General features: G+C 36.9%; 1 protein-coding gene across 7 annotated transcripts in view; it reads right to left on the bottom strand.

Annotated features, from left to right (window-relative positions):
• The window catches only part of FREM1 (FRAS1 related extracellular matrix 1), a 146,957-nt gene that overhangs the window by 50,606 nt on the left and 76,393 nt on the right, over window positions 1-19,958 (bottom strand). For 4 of the 7 annotated variants that reach the window (XM_037491830.2, XM_037491833.2, XM_037491834.2 and 1 more), the window contains exons 19-24: window positions 18,728-18,924; window positions 14,825-15,047; window positions 11,732-11,876; window positions 8,545-8,686; window positions 4,657-4,852; window positions 74-338 (exon numbers count right to left, since the gene is read on the bottom strand). In XM_037491830.2, coding sequence (XP_037347727.1) covers window positions 74-338; window positions 4,657-4,852; window positions 8,545-8,686; window positions 11,732-11,876; window positions 14,825-15,047; window positions 18,728-18,924 — 1,168 coding nt within the window. Of the gene's footprint in view, window positions 1-73; window positions 339-4,656; window positions 4,853-8,544; window positions 8,687-11,731; window positions 11,877-14,824; window positions 15,048-18,727; window positions 18,925-19,958 lie in introns of those variants that run through there. The other 3 variants (XM_037491837.2, XM_037491838.2, XM_037491835.2) reach the window with 2 other exon arrangements.

The following is a 19,958-nucleotide window of genomic DNA, read 5'->3' as shown; positions in this document are numbered from 1 at the left end:
CATTTCCTCCTCCTTTTTACTTTCTAAATATTTATCTAGGGGAGGGGTTCTGAAAAGTTTCTTTGGGACTCACCTGAATGTGTCACTGGGGACAGCTGCCTTGCCCTTATGTACATAGCACACTGTCTGCCCTGCTATGTCCATTTGGCTGAAGCTTGTGATGGGAACTCCAGGATAGCGGACATATTCAACCTGACCATATCGTGGGGAGGAGGTGATGACATAGAGCAATTCTTCAGGCTTGTCTGTTCCATCCACAGCAAGAAGAGTAGCAGTTGTCAAGAATCCTCTGTTGCCTTTAGATACCACAAGTGGTTTTGCAAGGATGACAATGTCACCTGTCAGGCAGAAAAGGTTGTAGTCAAGAAACAGATTTAAAAATTTATTTAAAATGTCCAAGCAAGCCAAACTGTGCAGTAACCAAACTTAACATGATGTAGAAAGGCTTATATAACTATCACTAATAAAAGAATTATGCAAAGACAGCAAGATATTACACAGAAGGGGACATATCTGGTCAGTGAATACACAAGATACTCAGTCTCATTACTGATTATGGAAATTAAGCTCAGGATCACAATGTCATTATCTTGTAACCTGTGACTGGAAAATATCTGATACCAACTGGGTAAGAGGGTGTATGTAGATCAAGAGAATCTTGCATATGACTCTGGTAGGAATATAAATCAGTACACAATATTTTATAAAGACTTACACAGTCACATTCACCTTGACCCAATGATTCTACACCAGCTATGTATTAGAATTCTTTCATGTGCACTTGTATCCAGACTTATACCAGAATGGTCATTGCAGCTCTGTTTGTAATTGAAAACACTGGAGACAATCCAAATGCCTTTTTAAAAGGTGAATGTATAAACAAACTGTGATCTAATCATAGAACGAAATTCTGCACAGTAGCACAGTGAATGGACTACAACTACAAGCAACAACACAGATGTACTTTATCAACATTTGTTAGCTGCATGAACAAGTCCTAGAAAACTAAACAAACCTAAGAAAATAATTAACAAAAAATTCAGGATGGTATTTCTCTCTGGAGAATGGGAAGAACACATGGGAAAATGGTCATTACTGTTAATATTCCAGTCTGAATTGTATGGTAGTTGCACAGGTTTTTAAAAAGAATGTATTTTAAAAAAAATGTGTAATGACTGTATGAACAAGCAATGCAGAAGTGGGTCACATGGACTAATGATGCAGTGCTCCAGAAACTAAAGATTGTCATCTATTTTCACTCCTCAAAGTTCATATAAAAAGTGATAATTAAGTAATATACAGAGTTTCTTCTATATGCCAGGCATGGAGCTACCAACTCTTACATCTTCACACCAATACCACGAGGTTATAAATGAGTAAACTATAGATGAGGTATAGAAACGCTAATGAATTTGCTAATAATTATACATCTAATGGCAGTTGGAGCTAGAATTTGAATTCAAACCAACTGATTTAAGAGCACAAACACCAACACTGTATTAGATTTATTGCCCTCTTTAATATATAGGGAGTTCTTATAAATCAACACTAACCTGGTCGGTACCCAAAAGGAAGTCTGTGTAGCTAAGTGAAGTACAATAAAAAATTTTCCATTCCAAAATTTCAGTAATGTGAAGATTGGGAAACTCTACTTGATAATCAAATTGTTCTTTTTGGTATGTTATGCTTTTAGCTCAAAATGCTATGCAGCTAAACTTCAATGTAGAATCAAAGACTACTTTAAGTCAGAACATGAGCCCCACATAGTAAAGAGGGAGGTTAGTTGAAAAATCAAGGAAGTGAAAAGAATGAGGAAGTCTGGGAAAACAAAAAATCACCCAAAAGATATTTCACAGGAGCAGAAGATGGATCTGACCTGGAGGCGAGCATATCTGGGTTTTCCCTCAATGCCCTTTTTTTCCCAGCACAATAATGGCACAGTGTGGATTAGGGTCCATAATAAATGACACCCTTTAAACTTCTCTCAGAGATCACCATATCAGGACTACGACATGGAATATATTTGCAAAATGGAATACTACTGAGCTATTAAAAAAAAGATTAAATCTGGCCATTTGGGACAACATAGATAGAAGGGATTATGCTAAACAAAATAAGTCAGAAGGAGAGAAAACAAACATAGGCTAATTTTATCCATATGTAGGAAATAAATGAGACAGAGAAACAGGCAAAACTAATCAAAACACACTAGAAATCTCACTGTAGAATTCAGGCTATGAGAGCAGAAGGGTGGGGGGCATGGGGAGATAAAAGGGGAAATTAACCTAAAGGACAAGGGTTTAGGATTGGGGTGCTTTGGTGATGAGGCATGAAGAGGTATGACCCTGTACTCCAAAATCATACACGGTGTTGAAAGCCAATGTTACCACCACACAGACAAAACCACAACAAAAAATACAGTTAACAAAATAAATACACTTAAACTAAAATATAAATTCATCTTGTCATTTTTGCCACTTTGCAAATCAGAAGACACCGCATAATTGGGAAGTATACTATTTACAATAGTTTCCAAATGGAAATAACCCAAATGCTCAATATGTTCAATACTAGGGTTATGGTTTTGGCTAACAATTGAGTAAAATTTTAGTTAGCAGATAAAAATTATGGTCATCATAATTATAACAATTGTAAAATTATATGTAACAAATATAAAGTTAGACTACAACTTGAGAAAACACATGCTAAGTGAAAAAAAAAAGATACAACACTGTAGAAATAAAATACCATAATTTAAAAAGAAACAGAGAAGCGGGCCTCCCTGGTGGCACAAGGGTTAAAGACATAGTGCTATCAAGCCATTGCCAGCTACTGCAGCAAGAGTTCAATCCCAGGAGGTGACCCACAGGGTGCAGCAGACCTCTCCTGACTCACCCGCTGCTCCCCTCAGCAGTGTATTTCAGCCAATCCGCCTGTCCTGTTCTCCACTCTGTCGCTGGTGAATCCTCTCCCTCACCCCCCCACCCAACACCTCTGGCCTACACCCCAGTTCTTGTATGCATAAATACAAATAAATCTTTTTAAAAAAAGAAACAGAGAAGAAATCCAAAACTTTTGAAAATGTCAGTATGTGATGGTGTCCACTCTGTAAGTGTTCACAAAGCCACATGTTGGTGGCAATAAATGCTGATGATTTGCTCTCCAGTCTCATTTCCTCTTCCTGGGAGTAGTTTCTATTACCATCCCCCCTGAGAATGACAAGTGGCTGCAATTCAGTCACTGGGATGTGTAGAAGACAAGTAAGCTGCTTTTAAACTTAGCCTATAAAATTCTCTCATTTTCATTCATATCTCATTTTTGGAATGATTCCAAGGTTTCATAGCAAAAGATCCTCTAGCTAAACAGAAGCCCCAAATGGCTCTGTAGTACAGAAGTCTCTTCTACCCATAGCAATGCACTGGCTTAACCAATGTGAAGACATTCTACCTTAATATATTAGTTGTCTACCCTAATATATCACTTGTAACAGTAACCCCCAACACACTCCCAGACATATAATAAACACAGTATTACATTAGCAGAGAGAAATAAATGTGTGCCATAATATCTAAATTATCTGAGTCACTTATTAGATATGTTCAAGGAACATATTTTACAATGAAGTAAATAGCAAATAATATATATTACTATACTACCCAAAATAAACATCTCAAAATCAATCAAGATGACTTAATTTTTTTTTTTAATTTGGGACAATTTTAATTCTACCAGACACATGAAGTAAGATCTTTACTATACTTATGCATCCAATTTAGCTCTGAGCCTCCTGACAGCCAAAGCAAAAAAAAAAAAAAAAAAAAAAAGGAAGCATTCAGGAAAGTAGTCAAGTATAAAATGAGAATCTAAGACTGCTTAGTAATGGGAATGCACAGATCCTGAACTATTTAGATAAACACTATGTGACCCTCCTCACATAGATTTTATGTAAAATTTTGGGGTGGTGATATTTCATTGTCATGAGCTTACACTCCTTGCTGAGCTTTCTTTTCAATATTTTTTTCACTCTCCTACCATTTATACACTGCCAAATCGTAGCAAATGAGATTGCTTAATTAATTCAAGAGAACTTATTCTCTTGTATTGTTTTCTCTTGTCCCTAAACAGTACATATTAGCACTTTCAAAGTAAAATGAACAACATTCCAACATTTTCAATGACAAAACACCTTTTTGTTATCTTTTTTATTTTTAAATGTATTTATTTTTATTTCCTTGTTTAATTACATTGGAAATATTTTTCTTTGAAATTTCATTATGAAATAATAATTCTTTTCCTGAAGATAAACTAGAGTTATTACATTAATTTGGTAAAACTTAAAGCAAAAAAAAAAAAAAAGACAATTAGTGTAAACTATGCAGCCTTGTTGCAGGCAAGACTAGATTTTCAATGAACGTTCTTAAATAGAGCAAATAGGGAATGGATTGGCTGCTGTCATGAACCCATAGATCCCAAGCTAAGCAGGTGAGGAACCATCACATGGAATCATAAATGATGAGATTTTAGGTGTAAGGGATAGAAAGAAGGAGGGAGCGAGAGAGCGAGGGAAGAAAGGTAAGGGGACAGTTTAACTGCTTATATCAGTCCATTCTGGTTATAAAAGTTGATCCCCAAAAACTTTGCTATAAATGCTTTTACCTTTTTCCATATTCCTGATGGTAATGTGGCAGTCAAATGCAGGTGACCTGTTGGTGCCATCCCAGAGGTAGAAGGTGAAGCTGTCTTGGTTCTGGGAATCCATGGGGCCAGTGTGAGCATATCTCAGCAAGTTCAAATCCACCTCCTCCTGAGTGCACTTCATGCCAGGGTGGAGAGGAGCCCACTCCCTCCCTATCTGAAAGGTGCCATAATTAGTCAGGTGTCTATGTTGGTTTACCCCCACCCACGCTGTGTTAGTATACATTTTCCATATCTTCAGAAAACCACCAATATGAATATTCCAGGGACATTCAAGACTCAACTTGTCAGCATTTTATCTAATTTTTTTCCTTTCAAGGAACTATATCAAGATAATTTAAGACCGGGCCTCCCCTGGTGGAGCAGCGGTTGAGCGCTGGGCTGTGAAGCTGCCCGCAGCCTCTGCAGCACCGGTTCAATCCCAGGCCGCTGGCAAGGGTTCCACATGGTGCGACAGCCCTCTCCTGCCTCGCCCGCTGATCCCCTCAGCAGTGTATTTCGTCAGTCTGCCTGTTCTGCTCCCCACTCTGGCTCTGGTGAATTCTCTCACCCTCCCACGCTTCTGACTGTACCCAGTGCTCATATAAATAAATAAATAAATAAATCTTAAAAAAAAAAGATAATTTAAGACCATGGGAAAAACTACCTTCAATAAAAATATTTTTAATAGTCATGTGGTAATTCAATAGTAGTGCTACATCCAAGGTATTTATCATAGGCAATCATAGCTGATTAAATATTCCAATTAATGAGAGCAGGTGGGCAATTGAGCTGCTGGAATAGGATCTTTAAAAAATTAAATGTGTTTCATTTGGGGTTTCCTTTTTTAGTTCATATTATTGTACAACAGGTCAGTGCAATTTTTTAAAACTGCTTTGTTATTTGAAATAGATAAAACAAAAATAGAATGGATATATTTACCCCACATAATATTTTCCAGCCTTACTAATGCCCAAAGAAAAATAACAGGATCCCTATCATTCCCTACATTTATATTCTGAGACAGCAAAAAGTACAACAACAAATATATTATTTTTATTGGAATCTTCTAAAAGCAAGAAAATATTAATTAAACATAAATTCTGTCAGCAGTTCAACGCAGAAATTGTGGCATTTTCAATTAAAAGAGGTTCTTATGCTGGGGATAAGGACACTGACAATTGATACAAAACAAGGCAAATCTGTATCTGGTTTAAAATTCTATAGCTATTTTCTTAAGATACATAGCTTTCCCTAAGAAGAGCTCATGAAAGCCACTTTCATAATTCAAACTATGTCATTTTAAAAATTTACTATGTTACTCTCTTGTGCTTTTCCTGTCTGGTTTAAGCGACAAAAACAGAAATTTTTATCATTTGGTTTTTACTTCCCACGGACTCCAACTCCTGCCAAAATGCTTTGCTCCCACACTCCTCACTCTGCTACCATTTCCCTTTGTCGTTCTATTTAATAAAGTTGCCTCTTCTTTAAGACTCTTGCCCATCTGATGTTTGTGCAGCTATGTTCTGCTCCAATGATCACTGGATGAAAGTTAATTACATTGTAATAATTGAGCTCACTGTTTATTTCTGCCATAAGATCTATTTGCAGATTTAATTTCTAAAGCAGATTCTCTTTTAGAGTTTAAACTCGACAGCCTGCACTTCTACTTAACTTTTTCATTTATTTTTTTTCCCAGAAAGTAAATACAAAAAAATATCTTTTGTGCTCACATTCATCAAATTCCCCACTTGCACTCCCAAATGCACGTTTTGATTTGACAAAATTATTTGCAAGCCCAAAAAGAAGAAAGTAAGAGTGAGACTTAATATGGGGAAAACTAAAGAAAATCAATAAGAAAAGAAGAACCCCTTGAGGAAGTCCATGAGGCCTGGAGTCCTGGTCCCTGGCCTTGGAGAAATTTGAAGAACCCCTAGGGATCAGGGGAAGAACTATGTGGCACTAATGCTGGGAACCTGGACCCATCTGGATTTTCACATATCCAAAACACTTCAGTTCCCAAGCCACCCAAATGTGTGAGCCGCTACTGCATTTCTGCTTCATTACTCTTTGAAATGAAATAAGGACACAGCTGTACCTCAATTTAAATCAGTGATTGCTCTTCACTTTGATTCTCTATGGTGCCTACAATCTAAGACAATCAAGCTGTTCCACACAGAATGAATCCTTGATGCTTTTCTAGGACCATGTCTACATTAGATTAAAAGTTAAACATTCAGTCAAGTAATCACACTGGGGATGGCTGATGGTTGTTGTTGCTAGTCTTCATCCACCATTTACATAAGTATTTTGATGGATTACTCAAATAACCCTCTCAAGTGACTGATCTATAATTTGTGTTGGGCTAATCCTTGGATGTCACACAAACAGTCTGAATCGGGCTGACATTTTGCTATTCCAGGACTAAAATGAAGTAAGGAATGGTTATCAGATCACAGAGCAAGTTGTCAGAAGACTTAGCAATGAAAGCAGATGACCTTATTCCCAGCATGCTTGAATGTTTTCATGTGCATTTGCTTTCCACCACATCATTTCCAGAACACACAACATCCAGGAATGTTAATTCATAATGTCATGCAATTCACTGGATTCAAATATGGCAACTGTTAAACCTGACAGAGATGAGGGGACTGTGATGATATCAGTGTCACTCTATACTTTTTAGTTCAAGATTTTGCCTATCTAAACCTTAACATGAGGCTTCTGGTACTGCAAGGAGAAGAGAGAGTAGACAACAAGGGGCACAAAACCTTTTGACTTTTAAATCTATTTCACATATATTCATAAAAATTTGGCATATTAGTTTAAATATACTTTTACTATACTAGCAACTGTACTTCTTGGGATTTCCCCAGATGAACTGACATTCTCTGTCCTTATAAAAATCTGCACACAGATGTTTATATATGTTAAAATTGTTGAGACTGGGCAGCAACCAAGAAGTCCTTCAGTAGACGAGTGGCTAAATCAATGGCCATACTTCCAGACGATGGAATTACTCAATGCTAAAAAGAAATGAGCTATCAATTCATGAAAAGACATTGAAGAACCTGAAATGTATATTATTAAGCTAAATAAGCCAATCTGAAAAGGCTACCCATTGCATGATTCCAACTATATGACATTCTGGAAAAGGCAAAACTATGAAGACAGCAAAGAAGATCAATGATTACCAGGGATTTGAGGGGAGGGATGGGTGGATAGGCAGAGCACAGAGGATTTTTTGGGCCATGACCCTACTCTGTGTGGGTTCATGTTATTATACATTTGACAAAAATTTTAAATGTATTTAAAAATACATCAAGAGTGAACCCTAATATAAATTATGGACTCTGGGTGATAATGCCAATGTAGCTTTAGCAAATGCAACAAGTGCTTCACTCTAATGGGGGAGGTTGATTATGAAGGTGAACTTGTGCTTGGGGAGGGGGACAAAGGCTACATGGGAACCCCGTGCTTTCTTGTCAATTTGTAATGAACCTCAAATTGCTCTAAAAATAAAATATATTCTTAAAAGCTTAAATCTGGTGGAAATGAAGATATCTCAAAGGACCTAATTCTCATCAAAAACTAGATATCTTGCTTTCCACAGTAACTCCCTCCCCCCAAATTTAGGTACAATCACAGGGACTAGGAAGCAATGAAGAGATGTAATATCACTTCAGTTTTTCATAAGTTGAATATGAAAATGAATATTTAGAATAGTGTGAGGAGTTCCCCTCAAATTAGGAAAATTACTCCTCAGCAAAATATGTCTACTAGATAATAAATTTAATTATAGAAATGTATGTATTAAGAAAACTTATACCTGCTATATTGGTTTTAAAAAATAAAATTAAAACTACTAACCTTAAGCTGAAGTTGCCCATTTTGGGGAAGCCTTTCAAATATATAATAAATCTTCTCTCTGGGTGAGTCTTCATCTCTGGCTGAAAGAACAGCACTAGAAATAATACGAGTTTCACCCATACTTACTGTCATTTCAGCCTTCCTGTAAAAAGGAAGATATCTGTGTTGATATCAAAATAGAAGATCTTGCTTCAGCGGGAGACACTCATAAAGACTATTACAATTCCAATCTTCAACAATTAAGGAATGTTACTCAAACCGAAAGTACTGAAAATGATGAGCCAGTCTCATGAAATGGCATTTACTTGACTTTACAAGTGTCCTAACAGACAGTCAGCAACAGGCACAAGGTACCAGGTGTTCATACACTTGCAGATGTTTTCATGCATAGAACTTTGAACTTTGTAATAATTTATTTTATTAAATGATTTTGTTGCCATTATTTCATTTGATAGTCACAATAACAGTTCCATGAATTAAAAGGGCCAGGTACTGTTTTAATTTTACAGGCAGAAACTTAGAGACTTATCCACAGGTGTTGTGTTAGTGGTGTTCTAGTCTTTATGCTGCATGATGAGTTGTGTGATGTTCAAGGAATCTGCCACCCTCTACACCACTCTCCCTCTCCCTGGTATGTTCTGGGAAACTACTGTTCTCCTTAACAGCAATTTATCTTTTCTAAATGCAGAAGCCAGGTCAGGTCCTGGCATCTTGATCAGGAGGCTGGATCAGTGAGCTGCTGCAGCTTCTAATGCTGCTGTGGTATTTGCAGGTTCAATCTGGTGCTGCTGTTTTCATGGCCGATGTGGTCATTTTCCCTGATCTCAGCCAAGTGAGAGATGCCTTTCTTACTGCCTGAGTTTTCAGTTCTCATTGTGGCCATCACACGTGGCACACAGCCTCTGTCCAGCTGGACAGCTTATTTCTGAGAGAAACTCAGGAGTTTACTTGGGGCTCAGCATCGCTCTCCACAGTCTCCCGCTCCTCTGAGACGTCCAAGTCCAGGTACCTCAGCTTTAACATCTTTTACTCAGGGTAAGTTTCTTACCTACTCAGGAGTGAGATAATCTATTTCCTGACAATAGGAGGTGACTTTGGCCTACCTATTTATTGAAGAATATTAATCTCATATTCTAGCGTTTAACTGTTGGGAGAGACACCACGCAGTGAGCAGAAGGGCCTTGACCTGAGTCCCTAAGGCGTGTGAAAACACATGCGTCTTGGAGAAAAACCTCTGAGTGACAGGACTTGGTGTTGAGTGCCCGGAAAGTGACCTGAGTGGAGTCAGGCCTCTACATCTCCACAGTCTTAGAATAACAAAAATAATGAGCGAACTTCCCAAGCTCTAGCTAGGGGGCGATAAGACTATGTGTGTGAGAACTAACCACCTGGAACCCTACTGACTGAAGTAAATAGATAATAGTAAGAAAGTAGACTAATCATTCATACGTGTTGTCAGTATATGTATGCTTTGATGTTACACCTGCTGCAATTAAAATAGTATATAATGAGCACTAAGACAATAAAGATTTACTGCATGCTGGACATGACAGTCCCCCATGTCTGATTTCCCTCACCGTCGCGTCCCAGGTCCAGGACTCACTAAGTCCACATTTAACCAGTTAGTTGAGGGTATGTGTAGATTAGTGGTAGTTAATATAAACAGAGTAATCAAAATAGACTATATGATGGAGATAAAAAAATTGGTAGAAAGAAAGTGTCAGAATTAAATATCAGAGAAACCAAGAGAGAAGAAAGTGCATCATTGTCTGTATTGTCTGAGGAACCCTGAAAAGTTCTGTGGGCCAGGATTTTGGTACAGGTTATTTATCTGGAAAGTGATTTCCAAATACTTGATGAGTGAGGGATGAGACCGAGAAGGGGTAAAAGGCAACAAAGGTATCTGCTATGCAATTGGGACTACATCTTGCTGGGGCTCCTTTGAAGAACCATGTAGAATATGCCTCAAATTGTGCTTCTGGGGGGTGAGAAGCTGGGACATGGGTTTATCCACTACTTCTATAGGTTGAAGTTTGCCCTCAATGTTCTCCATTGTACCTGGACATGGAGTAAATGAGCCACTGATGGTTCAGAGAAGCCCTAAGGCAGAAAAGTGGGGCAATGTACCATGAGTCTTGCAGTGGGCACTGAGAGTGTGCATAGTGCATTCCACCACAACTGCAACCAGAATCAGGTAAACTGAGGGGACATGACATGGCAACCCAAAAGAATCTACTATAGTGTCTGAAAGGAATATCAAAGAAATGGTGTAAAAAGCTCTGATGGGGTCTAGCAACATGAGAAGAGCCACAGTGGGTGACTCTTTTAAGATTTATTTATTTTTGCATACCAGAGCTGGGGCACAAGCCAGAAGTGTGGGGGAGGTGAGAGGATTCACCAGAGACAGAGTTGGGGAGCAGAACACACGGACTGACTGAATTACACTGCTGAGGGGAGTAGCGGGCAAGACAGGAGAGATCTGCTGTGCCCTGTGGGTTAGCTCCCTGGCCAGCGATCAAACTCATGCTTCAATGGCTGATGATAGCTTGATAGTGCTGAGACTTAACCCCTTGTGCCACCAGGGAGGCCCAACAGTGGGTGACTTTTAAGGGAGGAATTTTAACAAAGAGTTGGAAGTTGGATTCAGTGAGCAGAAATGAAGAAGACAAGCACAAGATATCCTCCAGTCTTTCAGTTTCAGAATAAGAATACTTGCTGGCAATAATGTTAACAACAAATACTTATGAGCACTTACTATGTAGTAGCCAGTCTTCAAGTACTTATACATGTTTTTATTCATTTAATGCCTGCAATAACATGAGGTCAAGAGGACACTATTACTATCCTGCGTGTATGTGCTCTGAATGTGTGTAAACATGTTAGTGCATGTTTTAAAATATTTAGTCTACTGTTTATTCCATACTGTATCTCTCCAGTTGTTCTTAATTATTTATAACTAGAACTTTTACAAAAATATCAAATAATTAAAAGAGTAATTTAAAAATTCTTAAGGAGATGTTATATTAATTACCATTTGCACTAAAGATTTTAAGTGCCTGAGTAGGAGAGACAAGTTATTATAGAAAAGAGTTGTCAAAGACTTGATTCTCTGGGAAACACACTATTTACACCTGGTATTCCAGACCTCACAAGACGTTATAGAAAAGGACTCTTTTTGGTAACTTACTTGTTCAGCATTGGTTTCTCATCATTAACTGGGGTGACCTCTACTGCAATGGTTTTAAGAATCTCATGTTTCCCATCTGACAACTGGATGGTAAAGTCATCAATAAGGTTTTCTGAGTCATCATGCACATACATCAACCTCATCCCTGAAAGAACAGGAGAAAGAAAAAGCAAATCTTTCTTAGGATAGAACCACTGCAAAACAGGGATGATCTATCTTAATTTCCAAAGCATTGGTATTACCAAGAGTTAATCAGTGAAACTGAGTAAAATGAAACTTATTTTACAAAGTTAGAGTCCCTTCTTAGTCCTTTTTTTTTTTTAAAGATTTATTTATTTATTTTATACAAGAACTGGCATACAGGTTAGAAGTACGGGAGGGTGAGAGAATTCACCAGAGCCAGAGCAGGGAACAGAACAGGCAGACTGACGAAGTACACTGCTGAAGGGAGCAGCAGCGAGGCAGGAGAGGTCTGCTGCGCCATGTGGGGTTCTCCCTGGCCGGCAGGGAATTGAACCGGCACTCCAGAGGCTGTGGACAGCTTTGCAGCGTGGTACTGAACTGCTGCGCCACCGGGAAGGCCCCCCTCTTAGTCCTTTAAAAATTCCTTATTTAAGTACACTAGTATTCAATAAGTTTCTTTTTTATAATCAGTGAGAAGATGATAGATTATATACTAAATTGTGTAAGAATAATGTTGATGAGATGTTTAAATAAAAGAGAAAATTAGTTAGTTACTTGGAGGAAATTATAATTAGATACCTACCTCAAGTCAATAACCAAAATAAATTCTAGATGAATGAAAAATTAAGTAAAAAAACTCCCTATTTTTAAAAAACACACCAAGCATCCGTATAGAAATGCAAGGGAGCTTGAATATCCCACATTATCTTGAAGAAGAATAATGAAATTGGAGGGCTCAGAGTACCCATTTTGAGAACTTAATACAAAGCTACAGTAATCAAGACATTATAGATTAAACTAATAGAAGGGAGTCTAGATGTAAGTCCATACAGTTATGATCAATCAACTTTTATCAAGGATACCAAGACTGGTCAATGGGAAAAAAGTAGTTTTTTCAATAAATGATGCTGGGACCCCTGAATATTCAAAAATGAAAAAATGAAAATCGGGCCCTAGCTCATACCACATATAAAAATTAACTGATAGTGGATCATAGACCTAAAGGTAACAGATGATTTATTAAATAGACATGCTCCTCTACATTGTTGTAATGGTAATTTTTTTCTCCTAAAAGTATTATAAATTTTATAATCATATTATAAAAATTTATGCAAAATATACAGAGATATGCCCCAAGATTTATATTATATAAAGATATGAAATGGGCTTATTCATGTTTAATTTGAATATCAGGTCTATTGATGTATAACTTGAATATCAGGAAATGAAAAGTTATATGGATATTTTAAAATAGGAGATAGTTGTAAAAAATTATAGTCTATGGTCATAAAATGAAACATTGTTATTAATTTTCAATTAATATTTAAAAAGAAAAAAGATGGGCCTCCCTGATGGTGCAGCCGTTGAGTGCTGGGTTGTAAAGCTGCCCACAGCCTCTGCAGTGCTGGTTTGATCCCCAGCGACCAGGCGAGAGTCCCACATGGCGTGCAGACCTCTCCTGTCTCGCCTGCTGCTCCCCTCAGCAGTGTACTTCATCAGTCTGCCTGGTCTGCTCCCCGCTCTAGCTCTGGTGAATTCTCTTACCCTCCCGTGCTTCTGACTGTACCCAGTGCTTATATAAATAAATAAATAAATCTTTAAAAAAAAAAAAAGAAAAGAAAAGAAAAAGAAAAAAGATGTTTATAATCATTGAAAAGAAACCATGATGCCATAAGATGGAAGCTTCTTTATAAGTTCTCCATTTTTGTGTTGGGGGATGAGTTTGAGGATATAATAAAGTTTAGATAAAATGTAGCTATAAATTTACCAAAAATAAAATAGAGGCAAAGATCTAATTGCTGAGAATGTTAACAAACTAATAACTAAAAATTGATTTATGTGAATGAGTTGAATTTTTTCTTCAAAATTACTGTGTAGACTAACATAATACAAAATGAATATCATTTAATAACAAATAATGATTATTTTAAATATTATTGAATTTAAAAATATTATTCCTTGAGATTAAAATTTGGCTTACTGCTCCATTTTGTTTTGTCTTAAATTTGAAAAAATTATATATATAGTATTATTTGCTACACATTGTTATTGATTTGGTAATATTAGCCTTAAATTCCAGAATTTATTTCTTTGAAATTGGCAGAAATGAGAAATATGCTAATTGGCTTTTCTAATTTAAATGTGAGATTATATTCTGCAGTCATTGCAAAATAAACTTGGGGCAGAGCGCTCACACTTCAATTGGGGAAAAAATAATTAAAAGGCAGAAGTGAACAAAAGCTGAGATGAAGGAAGCGCAGAGAAGGGAAGGGGGAAATCCACAGTGGCCAGCTTCCACAGGCACAGTATTGACTGGTCCTGCAAAGCACTGGAAAAAACTTCCAGGTTGAAGAACCAGAACATGTGAAGGAAGGAGAGTGATAGCAGCAGTAATTCTAGAATCACACACGCTCCTCCAAAGTTTGAAAGTATGTGGAAAATAGGATAAGATTGATTTTGTAAAAAGAGTAATTAAAAATAATTCAGACTGTTATTCCAATGTGTCATTTCCTTAAAGAGCAAATTATCTCCTCAGAGAATAATGAGTTATTATGTGGTTCTATATTTGTTTCAAATGTGGAAATTTTGGCAGACAAATCTCTTCAAATTTAGTTCCATGATCTCAATAGTTTCAAAAGGATTTTTTTTATTATGACATTGAAAGCTTGAGAAAAACTACCAAAAATCACAAATGGCATTTTATTGATATTCTAAAAGTGAGAGAAAGCATCTTTTCTCTCTAGCTAGGGCTTCAATGCCGACCTCAGTCCACAGACCAAAGAAAACTCTTGAGTAATTAATGAAGGTGAATGTTATTATCTTTACACACTTTTTCTGTGACTTATTTTTACATTCTCTGGGTTAAATTAATCAACAACAGCAAAGAAATAGAAGTGGAACATCACATACCATTCTTGAGAAGGTCCATGGAAAAGTTGTGAACAAGTTCTTGCTCATGGCGGGGGCTGGCTGACTGCTTATACAGAGGAGAGTCTTTGCTAACCAACCCGCTGATGAGGAGGCCATGACGAGGTTTATGTGTGATGCTGAATAGCAAGGGGTCCTCGGGAATGTCCTGGTCAGAAGCTTTGATGGTGGAAGAATCCAGTTCTTTCATCCCACCCTCACACACCTATACAAGGACAAATCAGAAAAGTCAATTGCATGAGAAAGAAAAATTGTCTTTCTTCTGGAAAACCCTTCAAAAAGATATAATTTCAAGATATGCTACTTTTGATTGTCCATGAGACTTATATATAATGAGTTCTAAATAGAAATTGCAGGTTTAACATGAACTTAAAAGAAAAGAACACATTTGTTAATCTCTCTTACATGTTTTTCTAAAGATTTGAAAGCCTTTTATTTTTCCAGGAAGGACAAAGGATATAGTATTGTAAAAATAAGTATTGTTTATAATTCAAACATTAGGGTCAGTAGAGGATGCCACCAAAAAGATTTTTCCCTTGTGGTGTCACGGAGAATTTCAGTTGTGGTACTGAATCTGGACCCTTCACCTTCAGATATCAAGCTCTTATTTTAACCTCCTAGACTTGTTGCTTTTAATTCATATGTTTCTGGTTTAGAAATGGCACAAACATCTGCTGTATATACTGAAGATATTCGATGGGTTTTATTTTGTGACTGCAGTAGAGAAAAAATTCTTTATTTCAGTTGCAGTCAGCCATTAAAAAAAAAGGGTGTTTCCGGATGTACAATAATATGTATTTTAGTTCTGGGTTCCTCATCTTTCCCCAGCTTTCACACTTCTAATTTTCCTGAAGTACCTTTGCCACCAGCACACCCTGCCCCCCTTCAGATTTCATAATAGAAAAACAAAGAGACCTGAATGTTTTTCATTTCATGTTGGAGCTAGTCATTTAGAACTTGACATGGTACTTAGCTGAGCTCCTTTTTCTCATAGTGAGGAAAAAAGAACAAAGAAATATTTGTTTCACACTTTGAAATATAACAAGATTTGATTAACAAGAGTGTTTAAATTCAACGCACAATGGGAATCTGCAATGTTACAGTTCTACATATGGTGGGGAATACAAATATTTTAAAGAATCAAAGTCAGATGAGATTATGAAGGCCTGTGCTCTAGTAAATCTAATACAAGAAAGAAAATGTCTAACATTAACAGACATGCATACACAAGAAGTAAAAAAGTTCAGAGCCCGGGATCAGGACAGTCTCATGACTGCCTGGGCATTTTATTTTTTATTTTTTTAAAAGATTTATTTATTTATGCATACAAGAGCTGGGGCACAGGACAGAGGTGTTGGGGTGAGAGGATTCACCAGAGACAGAGTAGGGAACAGAATAGGCAGACTGACAAAAGTACACTGCTGAGGGGAGCATTGGGCGAGTCAGGAGAAGTCTACTGCACCATGTGGGTAGCTCCCTGGCCGGGGGATCAAACTCGTGCTGCAGTGGCTGTGGATAGCTTCACAGCGCTGCGCTCAACCCCTTGCACTACCAGGGAGGTCCTCTCCAACAACTTTAATAAAACCATCTTAAAATGTATTCTAACTATCCTTCTTCATAGAGCTTAGGACCCTCAGACTCACTCTACAGCAACCTTTCTCACTTATGAAATGGTGCATTATTAGTTCACAAGATGACTTGGGAAATTCAGTTGAAAAAAATGTGGGATTTTTTGCACATTTAATTGTTGACATTATACAATGAAAAGTTTAAATCAATATACACAAAAAGCAGTTCACTAGCAGACTGGTTTGAAATGGATTATAATAATTTAATAGCTTATTTTTAATAGCCTAATTTAAAAAAAAAATCACTTAAAGCTCAAAATCAGCTCTGCCAATAACACACAGGGTTCCATACTTGTTAGTCTTCAAAAGCTTCTCTAAGGAATGCACAGGTAAAAATATGATTACTTTCAAAGGGCAAGGGACAATTTCCCAGCAGTTTAATTATTTCAGAAACCCCCAACCCTAGACACACATAAGACAATAGAAGTAGGTATAGATGGTATCATTTGTGGATTATTTTTTCTCTCATAATTACTGAAGGGCTCTCTAGAGAAAACCATGTGCCAACAGAAGAGGAAAGGCAGGAACTGGCTTTCAAATCTCATCCTGAAGAAGCTCTCCTATGGTATTAAGATTCAGTAGAAAATTAAAATCAAATACTTTTGCACTGAGGATTTTGTGATATTTAGTGAAGATAAGGCAAGATAATGGTTTCAAAATAGATATTTGCTGTGATCAATGTTAGAAAAAATATGACAAACACAATAACAGAAATAATCCAAATGGCACCTCTTTGTTAAGGGTCTAATATGTCCTGACCACCTTGATTTTCATGCTAACCCTTAAGGAAGATCTGATACACATTTTGTATATGAAGGTGTAGAAGTATAGAAAAAAATAATCAGAACTCTACAGTTAGTAAACAGCAACACCTAAGTCCCTATGATTCCAAAGCCAGTGTTCATCCATTTAATCAGGATTTGCTATACATATGTCAGGGTTAAATAATTGTGCGTGTGGGGGGGGTGAGGGGTGGGGGGGTATATTTAAAGGAATTGTTTAAAAAGAATTACATGTAATGAAAAAAATCACCAATACACATAATTAATATTTCAGGTAATACAGAGAGTAGTGGATATAATGATCCCTAATTTCCAAGGAAAAACATACTGAAAAATTGAGTATACATACACATATCTCTGGCATGTGCAGAAATTGTTTTTGTGGAATGAATTACTAAAAACTAAACTTCTGGGGAGTGACTATGGACAGGACTATTGAAGAGAGAATTTCACTATTCTCTTTGCATGTTTCTCAACATTCTCACTAGCTTAACTGCATAAATTTATTTTTATTTTTTTAAAAGACAACCTGAATTACCTGAAGAGTGATATTTTAATTATACATCTGAATTTTTAAATACAACTAACAAATGTTATTATATAAATCAATTTTAAATGGCATGAAAATAAATTATGCTTTTTAATTTTCTATAACTATGTAAAAATGCTTGTACTTCATGAATTAAGAGTTCTTGTCATTATAGCACTGGCTAGGAGGGCATGCTGTGGAGTCAGACTGCCTGGGAACAAATCCTTTATGTGTTACCCACTCTGTGCCACTTACTTCCAACCTCTGTGATCCTGGGAAACTAAGTTAATCTCTTCATGCCCTATGTTTTCAGCTACTAAATGGCAATAATAATAATATCACCCTAAATCCCTATTATGTGTACTCATGTAAATACATATAAAGGACTTGAGGAGCCTCCCTGGTGGTGCAAGGGGTTAAGCGCAGCACTATGAAACTATCCACAGCTACAGCAGCACGAGTTCAATGCCTAGCCAGAGAGGTGACCCACATGGCACAGCACACCTCTGCTGTCTTGCCTATTGCTCCCCTCAGCAGTGTATTTCAGTAGATCTGCCTGTTCTGCTCCCCACTCTCTCTGGTGAATCCTCTCACCCCCGCCCCCCACACCTCTGACCAGTACCCCAGTTCTTGTATGCATAAATAAACCTTTAAAAAAAGGACTTGAAATGGTACCTATAACCAAATAAATATTCCGACCTATAAACATACAACTATAATTGCATCCATGCAGTTGATATATGTTAGCAATTATAATTATCATTACTATGATCACTATTATTAGGTGACCATTTTTCAAGTGATAATATTATATTACAGAGGTTACTGTCCTCTCCATTCTCCACCAGCTTACTATGTTAAGTGCATCCATATTAATATAAGCGGACAAGGTGAAAATAAAAGCCAGATAATGATGAGAGAAATAGCAGATTCTGATTTTTCTTACAGTAATATTCTGCACCACAAAGTCAGGAACTTCATCATTTGTGGGTTTGATTATAACATGAAACGGTATCTCCAAGGACCGTCGCTTCCCATCTGTGACATACATCATGAACTGGTCAGCAGTTGGTTCCATCCACAGATGCCTCGACTGCACATAGTTAATATGCAAAGCCTTCATGTCTTTCCACTTAAATGAAGCTGGAATACAGCAAGATAGAGCAGATAAATAAGAAAAACATTTCTTCCAAACATACTTGTCCTCAGTCATTAACCCAATAGCCTATTTCTCAGCAAAGCAAATAAGAAATCATGACAAGTTATCAGGGTTGCTGTCATGACTGTCAACCTTCAACATGAAAACAGACATCCATAAATCACACAGAAGGACTAAAAGTTACATGGACACCAGAAGGACAATCACTGCTAACCAGATGTGTGGGGACTTCATAACGTACACTAGAATGAATGTCATTGGGACCTTATGTTGATTAAAACCACCTCTTCTGAATGAGCAGTTCTTATGCTTGAATGAGAAAGAGGCCATATCTTTCATATAAAAGTAAAATGAAAGTCAATCACTGCCTACTTAATGTACACATGAAGCAACTGGTTGAATTGAGTAAAATTACTGACCTGCTGATTTGGTACTTTGACAATGCTTTCCATCAAAAGAAAAAATGTTTTATGTGTTGGACATTACATCATGTATAAGCTGTATAGCCTATAATGCATTTAATCTTTTCCTCTCAGTTTTATTAAGATATACAGGTATATAATACTGGCTAAATTTAAGGTATGCAGTGTTATTTTTGATGCATATGTATTAAGAAATGTTTACCAAAATAAGGTCAATTAACATATCTTTCGCCTCATAGGTTTACCATTTTGTTGTTGTTTTAGGGTGAGGACATTAAAATTTTATTCTCAAAGCAATTTTCAAGTATACAATATGGCATTGTTAACTATAGTCACGTTATAGATCATACCTCCCAGAAATTATTCACTTTACAATGGCAAGTTTGTACCCCTTGATCAACATCTTCCCATTTCCCCCAGTCCCCAACTCCTGACAGCTACAATTCTAATGTTTTTATGAGTTTGATGTTTTTAGATTGTACATTTAAGTGAGATCATACAGTTTTTAATTTCTTTTTCTGACTTATTTTAGTTAGCATAGTACCTCCAGGTCTATCTGTATTATTGCAAATGACTGGATTTCCCTTTTTACAGCT

Source organism: Talpa occidentalis, unplaced genomic scaffold (assembly GCF_014898055.3).
Source record: "Talpa occidentalis isolate TD23 unplaced genomic scaffold, MPIMG_talOcc4v2.1 talOcc4.7, whole genome shotgun sequence".
NCBI classification, from domain to species: domain Eukaryota; kingdom Metazoa; phylum Chordata; class Mammalia; order Eulipotyphla; family Talpidae; genus Talpa; species Talpa occidentalis.
Note: the sequence above shows the minus strand (reverse complement) of the source record. Positions and strands in the feature narration are given on the sequence as shown.